Below are 14725 nucleotides of genomic sequence, written 5' to 3' on the forward strand. Positions count from 1 at the left end.
TGTTATTTTTTTTTTTACCGTTTATACACTCCATAGTCCCAAGTTGCCAGAATTATTTCATCTCTCTGTTGCAGTGAACATATAATCAATCGCACTATTTCTCCAGTGCTGTCACAATAACTTAAACACAGTGTTGTAGTAAAGTTGTAAGAAAGGTGAGGATTTTGTGTGTTTGCTGGGTTACTGTTTTGAAAGCATTCTTGAAAGTTTTTTACATTCTTCAGAGATATCTTCAGCGGTGCCGCGGTTCTCTCTCCGCGTTCCCATTGGCTGTAGCTAGACGCTGCTGCCGACTCGCAGTCGCCGACTGGGCTAGATATTAAACATGCTAGATATCTGCCAGTCGTCTGCGACCAGTCGGCGACGGCTCGGCGAGCGTCTTTCAGCAGTTCACATTACACGACTGAGCGAGCGACGAGTGATCGCCGATTCGCCTCCGACCACAGTTTTTGTCGGCGATCAGTCGGCGAGTGAAAAACCAGCCTAAAATCGTGTAGTGTGAACCAGGCTTAACCCCCTTCAACCCCTCTCTGGTTGCCTCCCGGCGACAGTGCTGAGTGGTGCTGACTGTGAGACGCCCCAGTGGCATGTTCTGAGGACGAGAGGTCATCTCTACGATGGGCTCAGATCTTCTGCCCCTCCCCGCTCCTCACCGCCACCCCATGAGGTCAGCTGGCCCCTGCTGAGAGGGGGGGACACTCAGTCAGCACCAGACATGGAGATAGTCACTGATACCATGTCCATTCACTAATCTCCTCCAGTGAGGGGGCCACTCTGTGTCTGGCAGAGAGACAGTCTTCCTTTTATCCTCCCCCCCCCCCCTCCCATCCGAACAGCATTCCCATACAAAGTCTTGATTGACCTCGCCTTATCCTGCCACCAGAAACACCTAAAATCGCCACAAAACAAGTTATGAAATCGAATGTTAATATGTCAAATGTACTCCCACACTTCCCTACTGCTACTGCTCACTAGTTTTAAAAAGCTAAAACCTTTCTTTTTAACCTAGCTTTCTTTTAGCTCCTTCTTTGTTTTAATTGATTGACCGTTATTCTTATTTTTAGTCTTATATTTATTTTATTCTATATTATTTTTATATTTTAATGATTTGATGTCATTAAATATTTACTTCTAAATTGTTTTATATTACTTTTTGCTGTATAGCTTTCTGTTTTATTTAATTTTATTGTGAAGCACTTTGAGCTGCATTTTATGCACGAAAGGTGCTATACAAATAAAGTTTTTATTATTATTGTTACTGAGTCTGTTTGGTATTAAAAAAGGCCCACTCAAAATAAAGTTTTACCAATTGAGTAATATTTTATTCATTTTTTCTTACTCATTCAGAGACCTAGCCTCTTTTACAGTGACAATAAATGCATGTGTGAAAAGAACAATCAAAAACATTAGAAAGATTGAACATTTGAGCCTGGATGTAGGCTGGTGTAGTTTTTTACGTGGGGTAGTTTCCACATGCATGTACACACCTGGATCACATTCCGTTCCTTATTCCAGTAAATTATTCAGTGTCACACCGGTGACCTTTGTCTTCCTCAGCCAAGGACAACATAGAAGAAAAGAGCAGTGTCACCGAGTTTGAGCTGTTCAGGACGCACTGGAGAAGGTGAAAGGCTCAGCACTTATAATGTATCTCGCGTCTTCTTTCATTGGGCTCAAGACAGGAGCTACCGCCTCAGTTGCGGGGCTCAGTGGGGCTGAACTGGAACTTAAACGCACCTCTGAAACAAGTTAGTGTGTAGTCCATGTATTCACGGCACCGTGTTCAACACGTTTCCTCACATACTCACGTGTCCATGCACTTACATGACCATGTACGCACGTCTCACTAGCGTCACCACATACTCACGTCACTTATGTCTCCATACTCACGTTACCATGTACTTACGTCTCCTTGTACTCACGTCACCATCTACTGTCTCCATATACTCACGTTAACATGTACTTATGTCTCTTTGTACTCACGTCACCATCAACTAGTCTCCATACACTCACGTTACCATGTACGTATGTCTCCTTGTACTAACGTCACCATATACTCACGTGTCCTTGTACTAACGTCACCATATGCTCACGTGTCCTTGTACTCACGTCACCATGTACTTGCGTCTCCATATACTCACATCACCATGTACTTACGTCCTCCATGTACTCACGACGTGAACCACAGAAAGCCGCGGGTTACTAATGACAGCATTGTTGACTGCCAATGGCCCTGACTGTGGTCCACACCTGAAGCAGAACTAAACCACATGTATGAACATATGAAAACACAGAATCTGTCTCAGGCCAAGCCGGAAAAAAATACAGCCTTTATTACATCATGTAAGAAGTGTACATTTTGACAGTAACTGACTTCTGCAGATTTATTTACAAATGAACTTGTTTGCCAAGGCAAAAAAAAAAAAAAAAAAAAAAAAAAACAATCACAAAATGATTTCCAAGTGTCTGTGTAGCCGTGAGAAGGGAACAGATCGATATCCTGAACCTTGTACATCAGAGCCAAAATGGCGAAGCAGATGTCCGTCTCCTGCTTGTGCTCAGGGTGGAGGGTGTGGGTGGGGGGTGAGGGGGGGGGGGGGGGCAGTGAGTACTGAGATCGATAAGAGCCTCGCCTGGGTGCTTCATCAGCCTGCTGTTAGACCACAGGAGTCAGGGAGTCCTGCTGAGGCCAGTGAGGAGAACCCCCCCTCCACCAAACACACACACACACGCACGCACACACACGCACACAGGCCGCATGCTCATAGCTTACAGGACTCTGCTTGGCTGGGTTGTCTTTATGATAAGGAGAGGAGACAGACTGACGACCCACACACTCACTCAGACAAAGAGAAGTTAACTTTCACACTCACACACATCTATAGCACTCTCACACACGCTAAACCCTTTTCCTGTCTCATTTATACTCTCTCTCTCTCTCACACACACACACACACACACACACACACACATACACACACACACACACACACACACACACACACACACACACACACACACACACATCTGTAGAGGCTTTGACAGCATTGCTTCAGTTTGCAACACGGTGTGTCTAGGGCGGTCCCTGTGCCCAGTATAGAGGGGCTCCAGGGCAGAGTCTGTGCCCAGTATAGAGGGGCTCCAGGGCAGGAACGCCACACCACACACTGCCTGTCTGTGGAGACCTGTTACCTTCTTCAGCTGAAGAAATAGGTAGACTCCTTCACTCTCTGCAGGTCAAAATCACCTAGCACAAAGAAGCACAAATGTTAGTGAAGCTCTGAGTAGTACCGACGGATTTCCAAACTGTCACTGGTCCAACGTGCCACATACGTAATTGCACAGCAACTAGCACAAAGGCGACAGCACAAGGCAAACAACATATGGCACAATACACGAGACGACTGATGTGTGTCCTCAAACGCAGCTGAAAGCCCTGAAGGAGAGGCTGACACAGCTGGTATTACACATTCCATTAAAAACTCACAACTGAAATCATTAATATTTTCAGTTGGAGACAAACCAGGGGGAATTCCTGTGAGAACTTTGTGAAACCTAAACGTTAAGGACGTGTTAAGGAGATGGTAAGGATACATGAAGGAGATAGAAATGAGACACTAAGGAAACATTACGGAGATGTAAGGAGATGGTAAGGATATATTAATGAGACGGTAAGGATACATTAAAGAGATGGTAATGAGATGGTGAGGACACATTAAAGATATGGTAAGGAGATGATAAGGACACATTACGGAGATGTAAGGAGATGGTAAGGATACATTAATGAGATGGTAAGGATACATTAAAGAGATGGTAATGAGATGGTAAGGACACAAGTGTTGGCATGAACATATAGGTGCCAGCTGGGTCTGACAAAGGAGGGACAGAGGAACAGAAAACAGCCCTAACGCACCTACACACACACCTATACACACTCCTACACACACACTCCTACAAACACACCTAGACACACACACCTACACACTCCTACACACACATCTACATACGCACCAACATACACACACCTACACACACACACACACATCTACACATGGTCCTACACACACCTAGTACACGTCCCTACACACACACACACACACACACACCTACACATGCTCCTACACACGCATGTACTGATGTTACCGATAGACTAGGCTTGTCCCGATCCGATATTTGGATCGGATCGGCCGCCGATATTTGCAAAAAATGCGTATCGGTATCGGATCGGCAGGCACCAGTTCTTTTTGAAAGTCCGATCCGCGTTTTCCAGCATACTCATTTAGATAATCCATTCCAGTTTTTGCTGTGTTTTCACCAGTGAGTTAAATTCAGTCCGCGTTTTCCAGCACACCTTCAGCACATGAGCATTAGTGATGGGCAAACCAGTTCTTTTAGATGAACTGAAACATTAGAATCAGTTCATTAAAAAGATTTGTTCAAAAGATTTGTTCACCGAATCGTTCAGTGGCGAGTGTAAATTGTTGGCGGGGGTGTGGATGTAAAATGGATTATATTATATTGTGATCAATCGATCGCCAGTGGTTGCCGCCAGAGCGACCTAGTAACTCATTGAATCATAGATGTGGATCAGAGGTAAATAAACTAGATTTTTCTCGCCGTGAGAAATCGGATGTGTGAGGTGTGAGCGTGTGAAGACAGTCAAGACATGTGTGTGTCTCATGCTCATTGCATGAGAATTGGCAACTCTGCAGATAGCTATTTGTTGTGAAATGTAGTAATTACAAGTTCAAGCATTTTCAAGTACTTTTGCCTAAATTCCAGCACTTTCAAACCTGGAACACAATGCAACACTAAAATTCATCAGGTAAATGTTCATTCCCCTGTTTTTGAGGGGTGTTTCTTTATACTACCACATATCGTTTCGGAGAACACTACAAAGAATGTGACATGTCAAGTTTAAACGCCTCCGCCGTTGTGTGCGGAGTCGCGCGCTATGGTCACTCGCATAAGTATCCAGCCTTAACTGATACACGGCTGAACGATTCATGTTTCAGTTTAGTTCACGGCCTCATGGACCAGGAGACGAGAGTGTTGTAGAAAATTTATAAATAAAAAAATTGCAACTAAATGTTGGGTTATAAAATATAAATTACATTACAAATACAGTAATCCCTCCTTTATCGCATTCTGGAGATTCCAGAACTACCCGCAATAACCGAAAATAGAAACGGTATATTTATTTAAGTATTTATACACTATATTAAGGCTTAATAAACCCTCCCCACACCTTTACATAAACCTTTCCCATTCACTTAATAACCATTCCCACACTGTTCTGTGCATGTGTGCTTGTCCAGCGAGCAATATTGTATCCTGTTGTATACAATATCATGTAGGCGAGTAGCGTCTCAGGCAAGCGATGCTGGTTCTCGTTTCCGAGAGTAAATATACACTATTTACTGTAATTCATACAATTTTATTATTTATAACATTCCTTGTTAATTGGTAGAATTAATACTTATAATATATTTTTATACATTTTGGGATTTTGTCATGTAAAAAATCATTAAATATATATTTTTTCCGCCGATCGAATTCCGCAGACAACTGGCGAAAAAGTGATGACCCGCGAATTATTTTTCCCATTAATATCTTATATTATATTTATATATATATATTTTTAATTATATATTAGTATAATAAAAACCCGTGAAAGAGTGAATTCACAAAAAAGCTGAAGCACGAACTGGCGCAGGATCACTGTAACACAATACAAAAAATAAGTATGAACTAACTTACAACTGAATGCAAAATAAAAATTAAATTAAGAGCAACATTAAGATAAAAACTGTACATTCAGAAGAAAATATCAACTTAAATGTGCAATCAAAAAGAAAATGTGAGTGAGTGGCAGCGCAAACGTGAATCACGTCCTTAGCAACAGTTCTCTGGGTAACAGTACGTTCAGTGAATGAATCAGAGAATGAACGAGAGCCCTCAGTTCATTGAATGAATCAGAGAGTGAACGAGAGCCCTCAGTTCATGAACGAATCAGAGAGTGAACGAGAGCCCTCAGTTCATGAACGAATCAGAGAGTGATCGAGAGTCATCAGTTCATGAACGAATCAGAGAGTGAACGAGTCATCAGTTCATGAACGAATCAGAGAGTGAACGAGAGCCCTCAGTTCATGAACGAATTAGAGAGTGAACGAGAGTCATCAGTTCATGAACGAATCAGAGAGTGAACGAGAGTCATCAGTTCATGAACGAATCAGAGAGTGAACGAGAGCCCTCATTTCATGAACGAATTAGAGAGTGAACGAGAGTCATCAGTTCATGAACGAATCAGAGAGTGAACAAGAGCCCTCAGTTCATGAACGAATCAGAGAATGAACGAGAGCCATCAGTTCATGAACGAATCAGAGAGTGAACTAGAGCCCTCAGTTCATGAACGAATCAGAGAGTGAACGAGAGCCATCAGTTCATGAACGAATCACTGAACGAATCACTGAGCATGCACAGTTCCCTTGCAATGAGAGTCTCCACCTCCAGATTCGTGGGTGTTTTGGAGATTCACAGACCACACAGCAGTTCCCCTGCCGGCCTGCACGCTGCTGAGCTCAATTACTGAACTGAGAAAGGAACGAATCAGCTGAGGAAGTGATTCGATTCAGTTCGTTCACTCAAATGTTTCGTTCATTTGAACGAATCGTTCGCGAACTACACAACACTAACAAGCATAGCGTCTCCTAACCATTAAGACGGCCATGTAATTTAGAAGTTATCGGTAAAAATGTCAGTTGTGTGGGATTATTTTACCTTAAAAGACGACAAAGACGAAGAGGTAGAGTGCAACATATGCCACAGTAAAGTCAAGCGTGGTGGTAAAGCTGTAAGAATTTTAATACAACCAATCTAATCAAGCATTTAGCGAAATACCACCACAAACAACATGAATAGTTTCTAAAGAAAACTGAAGACCAAGAGAAAGGTCCTACACAACTAACACTGGCAGAAACGAAATTAGTAGACTATTTTCTACTCAGGTTGTGTGCTATGCTTTTTAAATACAATTTAAAATATTATTTGCACATATGGCTTTTTAAGCCTTGGTTTACTGATGTCAATTATGTTTGTTATTTATTATTTTGTCTTTTGAGTTTATTAATTGCTAAATAAACAGCTCAGTTTCTTCTTACCAACCATTGTGTATTATTCAAACACACCTAATTCAGCTGGCTACTTGTTATCAAGTGTAAAACGCTTTTCAACATGAGTTTGACAACAAAGTAAGTTGGCTAAATAACTTTAAACTTTAATACATGCTCAGATAGACCGGTATCGGCATCGGCCAATATCAGTATCGGACCGGATGTTCAAAAAGCTGGATCGGGACATCCCTAAGACTATCATGGAAAAGCAGCCTTATTGAATATAAGCATGCCCTCCATACCGCAAAATCCTCGTCTATTTAATTCTATTTAATAGAAAAACATAAAAACAATTCAGGACTCCTATTTAAAACTGTTTCCAGCCTAACGATGAACCATGAACTAATTCACTAATCCCACTAGAGTGTATCAGTAACAATTTTATGAAATTCTTTAATGATAAGATTGATAAAATTAGGGAAAAATTTGTCATGCTATATCAGAGCCTGTCAACATGCCAATGCACCTTGACAGCTGTCTGGTCAGCTCTGATGCCCTGTTCGAGTCCTTCTCCCCAATTGGTCATGAGGAGTTTATTTCATTGGTGGAATCTGCTAAACCCTCCACATGCCTACTAGATGCCATACATATTCTACTTAAAGAATTACTGCATAGCAATGTAGAACCTTTGCTTACCATAATTAACTATTCTCTGAGCCTGGGCTACATTTGCAGTTCATTAGCAGTCATCAAGCCGCTAATTAAAAAACCTGTTCTTAACCCTCAGGAACTGTCCAACTATAGGCCAATCTCTAATCTGTCATTTGTATCCAAAATTTCAGAGAAAGTAGTTTCTTCACAACTCTCTTCCTTCTTACAGACAGAACATGTCTGAGTTATTTCAGTCTGGATTTAGAGCTCATCACAGCACTGAAACGGCACTGACTAAAGTACTGAACGATCTCTTAATATCCTCTGATAAAGGACATGTTTCTTTTCTCATACTGCTAGACCTCAGTGCTGCCTTTGACACCATTGATCATATTCTACTTAATAGGCTGGAGACACTCATTGGCATAAGAGGTCAAGCACTCTCCTGGTTCAGGTCCTACCTGACAGATCGTTACCAATTTGTACTAGTAAAAAACGAATGCCCAGAGAATACCAAGGTAAAATATGGCATCCCACAAGATCTGTACTGGGCCCCATATTATTCTCATTATATATGCTACCACTGGGCACTATCATTCTTAGGCATAGTATTAGCTTCCATTGCTACACAGATGATACTCAGTTGTATATATCTTCCAATCTGGATGATATCACTACTACTCTCAAAATTGAGAACTGCAGCCAGGACAATAAAAACTGGATGGCGTCTAAATTTCTTAAACTAAATTCCGATAAGACTGAGGTGCTGATTCTTGGGCCCAAAGCTGCTAGAAGCAATTGGGCTGATATTCCCCTTACCCTAGATGGTTTTTCAGTAACACCTAAATCTACCCCAAAAAGCTTAGGTGTCACTATTGATTCGGATCTTTCATTTGACACACATATATGCAATGTCACTACAGCTGCCTTTTTCCATTTATGTAATATCGCCAAGCTGAGACACTTACTTTCATTAGCTGATGCAGAGAAACTGGTCCATGCTTTTGTCTCGTCAAGATCGGACTACTGTAATGGTCTTCTAATTGGATGCTCCAAACAGTCCATAAAATTCCATAAAGAAGCTACAACTTGTACAGAATGCTGCAGCTAGAGTCCTAACTAAGGCTAGAAAATTCGATCACATTAGTCCCACTCTCACGGCATTACACTGGCTTCTGATTAAATATCGAATTTAATTTAAAATTCTTCTGTTATAAGGCGTTAAATGGTCTTGCCCCACAATATCTGAGTGAACTCATTGCTTACTACAACCCATCTCGCCCTTTGCGCTCCCAAAATGGTGGATTTCTCCTAGTTCCAAAAATTTGTAAGACTACAGCCGGAGGCAGAGCTTTCTCTTTTAAAGCCCCTCAATTATAGAATAGCCTTCCAGCTCCAATCCGAGATTCTGACACAGTTCCAATCTTTAAATCTAGACTTAAGACTCACCTATCTAATCAAGCCTTCAGTTAATATTCCCTTTGTAAGATGTGGGGCTCGGGGGCCCCCAGACGTTGAGATATCTGGTAATCTGAGATGTTAATGCTGTCATCCAGCTGTGTCATGACATCACTCTAGTTGTGACAATGACTTGGCTGGAAAGCAATGTCTCAGTGAGCCCTCATGACTGTAGTCTGTGGCCAGGTAACAAGAACCTTAACTATAACTGTAGAACCACCTTTTGACCACAAATATGGACTTGTGCTAATGGGCCGCCCAGTGGAGGATGGGTTCCCTTTTGAGTCTTGGTTCTCCTGAGGTTTCTTCCTAATCCCCACCATCATAGGAAGTTTTTCCTTGCCACTGTCACCTTTGGCTTGCTCATTAGGGATCTGGACCCATAAGATTGTAAAGCTGCTTTGTGTTGTAAAAAGCACTATATAAATAAATTTGACCTGACATGTACACACGCACCTACACACGTTCTTACACACACCTACATACGCTCCTACTCACACACCTACGCACGCTCCTACACATACAACTACACACACACCTACACACACACACCTACAAACACGCACCCCACACACACCTACACGTGTGTGCACTAGTGTTGTCAAAAAAATCGATATATCGATACGTATCGATACTGAACATTCTGAAACGGTACAATACTCGTTTCCCTTAAGTATCGATTCTTTTTACATAGAATGCGCTTTCGTTTGACCCACCCAAGCTGCCGTAATGCACAGGACAGTTTGTAATGTTAATATGGCAGCTAAAGCAAACGCAGTGCTGTTGGATTCGAAGCAGATACAGATGGAAAACCGAAGGATATGAACAAGCCTGTTTGCAAGCGGTGCTTTTGGAACATTTCAACGAAGGGCGCTAAAGCCTGGTTGAGTGACCATAGCGCTCGACTCCGCGCGCACCTCGCGCGAACCTCCGCGAGCGGTGGAGGCTTTATACTTTCCGCTTTGCAGTGTTGTCCGAAACTATATGTGGTAGTATAAAAGAAACACCCCTCAAAACAGGGGAATGAACACTTACCTGACGAATTTTAATGCTGCTTTGTGTTTCAGTGTGTTTCAGGTTTGAAAAGTGTTGCAATTTAGGCTAAAGTACTTGAAAATGTTGAAATTGTAACTACTTCGTTTCACAACAAATATCTGTCTGACTGGACATTTTTCTTGTATTACATTAACAAATACGAGCCTCTTGTAATTCCAGGACGAAACACGAGAGAACGTGAAGACGTTAAGATTGGGCGTTTTGAAAATAAACAACCATTAAATAATGTGATTAAAAGCGCAATATTTCGAATCATTTCGAGTATATGTATAAATATTTAACTTAATTAAGTTTAACGTGCTGGGAAATATTGGTACAAGCGCTTGAATTGAACCCCGTCAAACATGACTTTGTTCATTGCGCTGAGGCGCGGCGCGCGCGAAGTTACAAAATTCGAGAGGTGCACGAGGTGGTTGTTTTCAAAACGCCCAATCGTAACGTCTTCACGTTCTCTCATGTTTCATCCTGGAATTACAAGATGCTGGTATTTAACACAAAAGAACTGTTCAGTCAGACAGATATTTGTTGTGAAATGAAGTTACAATTTCAAGCATTTTCAAACACAAAGCAACATTCATTTGTTTGTTTATAAAAAAATAAATAAAAAGGCTTTAAAACGGAAATTAGCACCGTATCTGACTTTGGTATCGAAAATGGTATCGAATTTCAATATTTTTTTAAGTATCGTATCGAAGTTGTAATTCTTAGTATCGTGACAAGCCTAGTGTGCACATATGCTACCTCCAGTTGTCCCCTCTGGGAGCCACAGTGTCATTAGTGGCAGTAAGGAGGGGTGATGGCAGAAATCAGACTGAGCTCTCTCCCTCTCTCAGGCGTTCATGGCCAAGTGGAGTCTGCTCCTGTCTGACCTCCACACCACCGGGCCAACCATCTGCCACACAGAGGCACGCCGTGATGCTCATTTTAGTTTGATCAAAGTGGGACACAGTGGGTCATACACTTTCAAACGACTGTGAACACGTGGTTTCACCCGTGTGCGCGCAGGTTTGGGCGTGGGTGTGTGTGAGTGTGTGTGTGTGTGTGGTGTGCATATACCATAGGTCACAAGGGAAGGCATGGCATTGGTACAAATCATGAGGATCTTGTTACATAAGCAGATTACTTGTTAAATATAGCCGTCATCTGGTTAATTCAATTTGTCTCTCAGCTGGAAAAAAAAAAATAAATGCCTCGACACGTGGTCCAGCGGAGCTCCGCGGCACAATAGCGGGCCGACGTGAGACCGCGGGGCGTCAATCCCAGAATGCAGTGTGGAGGACACTTGGCTCACCCGTCTGCGGCACCTTCCCTAGCACTTGCATCATCTGCCATTGTTCCAGAAACTTCTTGTTCTTGGTCCCTTCCCTGGAAGACAAAGTGGAGATGGGTTGGTGGAGGGAACTGCATTCCAAGGCCCAAGAACTGAGAACATTAATCGTTTCTGTTCAATCAAATGCTTCATGCTGTCTCTAAATCTATGTTTTAGCAAAGCTGCTTTAGTAAGGAGCAGAGCAGCACTTCAGACTGGACAGAGGTGTGTGTGTGTGTTTGTGTGTGTGTGTGTGTCCAAACGTACAGCGGTCTTGAGCAGTACTTCTGCAGCAGGAACCTGGAGAGGTCCTGCAGGATGGGCTGACTGTGCAAGGACACAAACTGCTCACGGCACATCTGGGAAGAGACGAGAAGCATGTGTTTAGTGGCCGCACGCTCGCACACATTTCGGTTTTGCTTATTTAATTTGTAGAAGGTAGCCATGGCCATGAGGCACGGCAGGGGAGCAGTCTGACTCTAAACAAAGCGGAGCGTGGCGAACGGACAGGGAAGGAGGACGGGAGTCGTCTTAATCAGCCGGGGCGGCGGCCGTGAAGCGGGCCCGAGGGTCCCCTCCCCTGTGAACGCCGCCGTGCACGCTCGAGGACACACGGAGCACTCTGGGGAAGGTTGCAGAGGCTTGCGTCAAACTGCGTGTCTGTTCCACCCACTTCAACCTCAGGTTGTATCGTGGCCGGGAAGAGAACCGCGCTTGGTGACCTCGCTGATCCAGCTGGGCTTCTAAAAGAACTTCTGCGAGGTTCAGGCGGAGTGTTGTTCCGTACAGTTAGAGGTCCCCGTTGGTTTGACGGATGCTAACACAGCACCTGATCCCCCGCTATATGCTCCTCAGCTGCTGTTTAACGTACAGTGCAGCCACTACGTTAACAGAAGCACCGAGGAGAAGCGGGGCGGCGGAGAAGGTGCGTACCTTGTTCATGACGTCCACCGTGACGGCGTGGGTCCAGTAGCAGTCGTGGACGGATACGAAGGTGAGGCCGACGCTACAAAGACAAAAGGTCTACGTCAGTGGCTGCTGCATCCATGGGACGACACCATGCAGTGCCACATGGTCAGAAACATCTGTGGAGAAGGTGAGGGTCACCTGTAGCAGTGAAGGGCCGTCAGCATCATGTGAGTGGAGTCCAGAGAGTGGATGAAGTTGGGAGGGAAGGCGTTCTTCTGCTTCACGGTGTCTGGCTTTCTGTATGGGGGTGATGTGGAACAGTTGTCAAGGCAACAATGACCTCACATCCACCCACACCCACACCCACATGCTATTTAAGCTTAAGGCCACCTCCAAACCTGCCTATATATACACATGCAGCGGTAGAAGCCATTTGCCACTGATGATAGCACAGGTAGGTCACGCTATATGACGGGCCTGTATACCTAAAGCATCTACTGGTGATAGCACAGGTAGGTCACGCTATATGACGGGCCTGTATACCTAAAGCATCTACTGGTGATAGCACAGGTAGGTCACGCTATATGACGGGCCTGTATACCTAAAGCATCTACTGGTGATAGCATAGGTAGGTCACGCTATATGACGGGCCTGTATACCTAAAGCATCTACTGGTGATAGCACAGGTAGGTCACGCTATATGACGGGCCTGTATACCTAAAGCATCTACTGGTGATAGCATAGGTAGGTCACGCTATATGACGGGCCTGTATACCTAAAGCATCTACTGGTGATAGCACAGGTAGGTCACGCTATATGACGGGCCTGTATACCCAAAGCATCTACTGACATTATACTGACATATTGTTTCTTTTCAAGACATGTTTAATGGCGATAATTAGTAATGAAATGAAGAACTGTGTAACAGGTGTATTGAAAGTTCATGTTACTAAAGCCCTTTCATTTGTACTGTAGACGAGGCGGATGTGTTCTCAGCATGTTCCATCAAATGGCCAGTCCTCAGAATCTCTCGAAGAACCCCTGGAGGAACCGACGGTGTGGACACCACTCAGCATGCTCTGCCCACAAGTCACGGAGTCGATGCCCGTGTGGAGGTGTGTGGAGCTCTGTTTAAGGACCGCATACAGGTCCCCTCCCCCCTCCAACCCAGGATGAAAGGAAGCTCACAGCTTACACTGGAAACCCCCACTGTTCAAATCGAAGGGTGGCTGAGGTAAAGGAAATCATTTGATTTCAAAGACCTGATTACTTAGAAGCACTCAAAAACTCAGTAACACTTATAATTACTCATTGCTAACTGGCTTTTAATTACGAAGCTTGCTGTTGGTTGTGTGAATATGCCCAGGAAACACCAGCGTGAAGCGGGGAAATGTAAACAAGGCCGTTTTAGAACTGGCAGCGGGGTGGTTTACGAGACTCTTCCCGTGGGCGGGAATCGTGCCTCAGGTCCTTAGTCACCAGAGAGCCAGTGCCAACCTCTTGATCTCATCGTTAATTCAGGTGTTAATGAGGGCGCCATTCAGACACTGTTCGCCACACTTAAGGGACACGCGAGTCCTTCAAGCGGCTTCTCGCGCTTCTGTCTCGGGGTTTGTGGGTGAGAGGGACTCCCCACCATGACCTGCACGTCTCCTTGAGGACCACTGTGCGTTAACTAATTCATAACCCTGTGCATGAGAACTCACATCAGCTGTGTCCCATTCCTAAAGGATTTACCAGTAGCCGCTACTACACAAAAAGTTGTACATCTTATAAATGTGTGCAGATACACTGATCATTTTACATATAAAACCAGGTTTTGCTTTGAAGATATATGTAAATAGTTGTGGCCTCCATCAGGGCCTTGAGAGTTTCCACAGTGCAGGATTAGAACACCACAACAAAATCAGGCCTTCAGGAGAACTCTGCCTCAACATCTCCTGGATTCTCCTCGACCACCTTCATTTGATTGGCTCTCTAATTTTGTCTGGCCACCACTACACTTGTTCTAGGCCGAGCGGTACAGGGCCATCACTGAGACCACGGCGCCTGTCAGATTAGCGGCAGACTCGACATGCCGCCGTGCTCTGTTAATGTGATTCCTGTCGCCACTGTCTCCCCAGAGTCCCATCAGAAGCAATGATGGACAGTGATGGACAATGATTGACAAGTACCAGCCTGGAGCACTGAGCTCCATTTCGAGTGTTTTTTAAAGAAGGAACGGATGTCG

At 43.9% G+C, this 14725-nt stretch overlaps 1 protein-coding gene across 1 annotated transcript in view; it reads right to left on the reverse strand.

Annotated features, from left to right (window-relative positions):
- Positions 1-2312: 2312 nt before the first annotated feature.
- LOC143528643 (DNA-directed RNA polymerase, mitochondrial-like) overlaps positions 2313-14725 on the reverse strand; it is a 38250-nt gene continuing 25837 nt past the window's right edge. The window contains exons 17-21 of the mRNA XM_077024438.1: positions 12694-12792; positions 12520-12592; positions 11854-11945; positions 11569-11642; positions 2313-3247 (exon numbers count right to left, since the gene is read on the reverse strand). Of these exons, the coding sequence (XP_076880553.1) occupies positions 3198-3247; positions 11569-11642; positions 11854-11945; positions 12520-12592; positions 12694-12792 (388 nt within the window). The 3' untranslated portion in view covers positions 2313-3197. The remainder of the gene's footprint in view (positions 3248-11568; positions 11643-11853; positions 11946-12519; positions 12593-12693; positions 12793-14725) is intronic.

This window comes from Brachyhypopomus gauderio, chromosome 12, assembly GCF_052324685.1.
Source record: "Brachyhypopomus gauderio isolate BG-103 chromosome 12, BGAUD_0.2, whole genome shotgun sequence".
Taxonomy (NCBI): Eukaryota; Metazoa; Chordata; class Actinopteri; order Gymnotiformes; family Hypopomidae; genus Brachyhypopomus; species Brachyhypopomus gauderio.